Source organism: Pungitius pungitius, chromosome 10 (genome assembly GCF_949316345.1).
Source record: "Pungitius pungitius chromosome 10, fPunPun2.1, whole genome shotgun sequence".
Classification (NCBI taxonomy): domain Eukaryota; kingdom Metazoa; phylum Chordata; class Actinopteri; order Perciformes; family Gasterosteidae; genus Pungitius; species Pungitius pungitius.
This window is the reverse complement of record NC_084909.1, coordinates 2,659,446-2,664,783: the sequence shown is the minus strand read 5'-3', so window position 1 is coordinate 2,664,783 and position 5,338 is coordinate 2,659,446. Positions and strand designations below refer to the sequence as shown.

At 41.0% G+C, this 5,338-nt stretch overlaps 1 protein-coding gene across 1 annotated transcript; it reads left to right on the top strand.

The window, feature by feature from the left end:
* Window positions 1-4,162: 4,162 nt before the first annotated feature.
* LOC134132792 (trace amine-associated receptor 13c-like) lies at window positions 4,163-5,338 on the top strand. Its single transcript, XM_062564875.1, has 2 exons — window positions 4,163-4,335; window positions 4,522-5,338. The coding sequence occupies exons 1-2, from the start codon at window positions 4,163-4,165 to the stop codon at window positions 5,336-5,338; spliced, it is 990 nt and encodes a 329-aa protein (XP_062420859.1).

The window sequence follows — 5,338 nt, the reverse complement described above, 5'->3', positions numbered from 1 at the left end:
AAGTTCAGTTCCCACCAAGGTTTCCATCACTGAGAGGAGAAGCTGCAGAACAGCTTCAGCTGACTGGCCAAAGCTTCTTGTCTTACAACTGATTTGTCTCTTTACTTTGGGTCCACCCCTCCTACTGCATCACCTCTGCTGTTTTTTTTCTTCTGGGGATTGAAGAACAATAGTTTCAGTGCTCATCTTCCTTCCCATAGGAGATGACTACGATGTGTTTTGATGTTGACCTTGGCCCCTCATTAGGGATTTAAGCAGAAAAGCACATTTAGTGGTGGAAATTATAATATCTGTTAGAATTGTAGTTTGTGTCTTATTAGATTTTAGGATGTAGGAGAGCCCTGCAAGACAAATCTATCATTTCAAAAACAATTATCTATTAGATTATGAAGTTATAATGCATGTTAAGTGTACATGAAGAAGCTTTAGGTTAAAGGTGTGATCATTGAATGTATTGTAATATTATGTAAATAGGGATCGGTCTAGTCAGTGAAGAATTTCAGAGAGAGACATTGGCAGGGACCATATTTGTGAAGTTCTAATGTACAAAGAGTTTCTATAAGTGACAGAACTTTCAAAATTCCCCCCCACAGTTAAGACAAGATCCCCGGTAAAAATAAAGAGAAAAAGGCCCCGTGTACCAACGCTTTTGCCCCCACTTCAGGTGTAATTGTTTCGCAACGTGCACGTATAAGCATGGCGAGGCATGAACATACAAACCGCACGGAAGTAAATGCACAAACTGCATGTTGTGGGAACTGAAGAAAACACTGCCTGTGTCTTGCACATGCATTCACAGGAAGGTCATGGGATATTGCCATTTGCCACGGCATGACCCTGGATGTTCCTGAGGACATGGGGGAGCCAGCAGAAGACATTGATGCATTATGATGCTCACAACATGGGATGGCTGAAGGCAGATGTCTGCAGGAAAATATTGTACAGACCACTATTAGGGTTTATTATATCAAAAACACATTTTACAAATACTCAATATTTGTGTTTTTGTCCCAACAGCCGCAACTGGATCTGGGCTGTAGTGACATAGTGTTGGATGTCAGTGTGATAATCAAAAATGTTTTTCTTAGGCAGACACAGATCTGATAAGGATGAGAGTTAGAGACACATCAAGCACTGTTGAACTGATTCTTGAACAGAACTACATTTCCCATAGTGCACCAGCAGCAATCACTGTCATTGTGGAGCACTTGTGTAGATGTCCTCATTTATTTTAAAGCAGACACAGCAGTGAGGAGGAAAAAGCTACTTTACGGTTCGGTCCAAAGACGCCAATGGTCGGTGAGATTTTATTTACTTTTGTTTAAAATGCTGCTTAACTTTAAAGGTATGGTTAACTACTGAGTAGATTGGAGAGAATCATTTCAGCATTAAGTTCATTTTGTGTTAAAGGATTTTGCAAAAAATGTTCATTTTGAGTTTAATTCAAAAGTCTAAGATGTTTAAACCCAGTTAAAACTTCTTTAGAAATGTCTAATTTGAATGTTTAATTTGGAAAAGTACTTTCTGTTCTTTGCATTTTAAAGGTGTAATGTACAAAGAGAGATTCCAATGAGAAGGTGTTGATATATTAAATCATTTTATTGTCTGTTATTTTACAACTTTAAATAAGTCAAATGCTCCCACCCCGGCGCGACACGTCATTGGTTCCTTTTGTCCCGAGGATTCAATTAGAGGCCACGCCCACCTCCACCGGGTATGTCCATATATGGAGACCTGCAATACAGATTTACAATACAGCCACAAGAGGAATGGGACAAGAAAATGTACATCTTCAAAACTGAGAATGCTGTGAACACTGTGTTTAATGTCACTGAATAAAAAAACAAACTGTTCTGATTTCATGTCGTCCGATACGTCAGCTCTTCAGTGTGTTTGTCACAATTACAATATTACATTTTGTGGAATTTCAGGTCCAAATATTTAATCAACAAAGTGTCTTAGCCCAAAGAACAACATCTTTTGTTCAATTTATTTTGTATAGCCCAAAATCTAAAATTACAAATTTGCCTCAGAAGGTTTAACAGTCTGGACACATGCAACATCCTCTGTCCCGAAACCCTCACATCGGCACAGGAAAAACTCCCCAAAAAGGGGAAAAAAACCTTAGGGAGAACATCAGAGGAGGGATCCCTCTCCCGGGATGGACAGACTGCAATGGATGTCATGTGTACAGAATTAACAACGTCAAAGATGTATACATCCAATTCCTCTAACAGAAATGATACAAGTAAATGCAAGTAGCAGAACAAGTGTACGGAAGGACCACTGCAGGGACAACCACCATCAGATCGAACCACCATCCACAGAGGCTTCTGTGGGGAGGGAGAGCAGAAAGATGTTGGTTTATGATGACAGTAATATGAATCATAATTAAAGTAATGGCAGCAGCAGGTGTCAGCAGAGCCATGCCAGGAGTCAGAACCAGGGTCCGGACGGAACTACAATTCACGGAGACCTGCTAGGCGGGTAAGCACAAAAAAAACTACCGGAAAGAAGCGGAATTAGTGATGTACATTAATAAAACGTGGATTATTGTGGAAGGAGAGAGTGAGAGTGAGAGAGGGGCTTGGTGTGTCCTAAGAAATCCCCCGGCAGTCGAAGCCTAGAGCAGCTTGACTAAGGGCCGGTCCAGGCTAACCTGAGCCAACTATGAGGTATCGAAGAGGAACATTTTAAGCTTTATCTTAAATGAGCTGACGAGTCTGCTCCCCAAACTGAAAGTGGAAGCTGGTTTAAGTTTATGCGGTGTTTTCTGATAACGTCGCCCAATGGAAATGGTTGGTCTATTATGCAACGAGTGTATCATGTATCACAGCAAATTACACATAAAATGACGGTAGGAAGACAGATACGAGTGAGACGGAGAAAGAGACGGGTGAGACAAATGAGGAACAAATGGCGCTCTTAAAAAAGAGAGAAGTGGACAGCGAAAGTAAAGCATTTAATCCATAATGGACGGACTCTGGTTTCTGTTTATACTTCCCACTGCAGCACTAAACCAGTGTCTCATGTGCTCAGAACCTGTTGAAACGTCATCATGAGGCGCAATGAGCTCCTCCACGTGAGGAGGAGAACGGCCCTGATGCATTCAGGTACACGTTTAACATCCTGGCAGGAAAAACTAGATCTTTCATATTCTATCAAATGTAAAAAAATGAGGCCTTCAGAGATTTCTGTTTCACCGTTGTCTTTATTTGTTACCTCAATCACATTCACACATAAGCCTTTGTGCTCCTTATGTACAGCTGCGATCAATTGGAGGTAATCGATCCCAACCAGTCAATGCAGTGGCCGTGCGTTATTACATTGACTTTACTTGTTTTCTTTTTCTTCTTAAGGCTAAATCTTTTTAATGAATGAGTAATCACTTTAGGAAGCATGTGTTTTACACAATATTGTTCAATTGTTGTCATCGTGTTCTGGGTCATCTGATAATCATGATGGGTTGTGCGTCGATGTTTATAATTTGTGGTGCCACAGAAGATGTTGATCCGAGGTTGACTACTACCGGCATTTGGGTTTTGGCTCAGAGACCCCCGCCTATTTATGCACGTTTATATACCAACTATATTCCAGGGGGCTATTGCACAAAACCCGGATAAGGGATTTATCCAGGACTTGCTTGCACAAAAGCAGGTTGAATTAAACCCGGCCAAGTAACCATGGGGATTTATTCTTTGAAGCTAGCCTGCTCCACACCAGGCTAAGATTAATCCTGCAGCCTCATGTGTTAAATCAAATGCCGCTCTGATCCCAATCAAACGTGTTTTACAGTAATTTCGTTGTTTTCTGAATGTGTTTTTATTAACATGCATCACTGTCACCAGTTTGGTTTTAAACTCTACTAATGCAGTTGTTTAGATCATTTCAGTCTTTAGCTCGGTGGCGATCACCGTATTAAGACCAGAAACAGCGTAAACCTTCGTCACCAGACAGAAAAGACTGATGAAGTAAGGGAAAAAAGGAGATGAAAGTAGGATGAATGAAAAAGCCTAATGATATGCAGTAAATAAAAAAGTAAAAAGTTTGGTCCTTCCTCCTAAGAAGGAGTTGTCTCCAGAGAAGGAGGGACGTGGAGGAAGAAAAGAGCTTCATCAGTTGCTTGATGAGCACAGCAGCATCGTGTCTCCTCTCTCTGATAATGAAAAGTCTTGATGAAGATGAACTTTGTTATCCTCATCTCCTCAACACCTCCTGCGGGAAGGCTATGCGTCCTCACTTTGTATCTATGCTTACTTATATTTTATTGTCCTCCATCTCTCTGCTCACTGTGACTCTCAACCTGCTGGTCATCATCTCCATCTCCTATTTCAAGTACTAGGAGATTTTATCAATGCATTAAGCTTGTAGCTTAGAAGAATTGGTTAATGATTGAACTAATAATCAAAACTAAGACTTCATTGGGAATATGATTTTATGTTATAGTCATTGCTTTTATGTCTAGATATGACAATTGCTGCTAACAATAACAATTAGCTTGTTGTTTTCTTATCTCCTAAGGCAGCTCCACACCCCCACCAACCTCCTCCTCATCTCTCTGGCCGTCTCAGACTTCTTTGTGGGCTTCATTATGTTCTTTCAGATTGTGCTTACAGGTGGCTGTTGGTTTCTAGGTGACCTCATGTGCGTTCTGTATCAGTATCTAGCATATATTATTACTTCTGCCTCAGTAGGAACCATGGTGCTCATATCAGTTGACCGATATGTGGCTATTTGTGAGCCTCTGCATTATGCCAACAAAGTCACACAAAAAAGAGTTAAGATCTGTGTGTGTCTGTGTTGGACATGTTCTGCAATATATTCGACTCTGCCACTGAAAGACAACCTTGATGAACCAGGCAGGTATAACTCCTGCTTTGGAGAGTGTGTCGTTGTGATTAACTACGTTGGTGGACTCACAGATCTCTTTTTGACTTTTATTGGTCCTGTCACTGTCATCATAGTTCTTTATATGAGAGTCTTTGTGGTGGCTGTGACTCAGGCTCGTGCCATGAGGTCTCATGCTGCAGAATTACCTCTAAGATTGTCAATGACCATAACTCCTAAAAAATCCGAATTGAAAGCCGCCAGGACTCTTGGTGTCGTTATTGTTGTCTTTCTACTGTGCATCTGTCCATACTATTGTGTTGCACTCACAGACCAGGACACCTTGCTCAATGCCTCGTCTGCCACGATTGTAATTTGTGTGTTTTATTTCAACTCGTGTCTTAACCCTTTGATCTATGCCTTTTTCTACCCCTGGTTTAGAAAATCTATGAAGCTTATTGTATCTCTTGAGATACTGCAGCCTGGCTCATGTGAGAGAAACCTGCTGTAG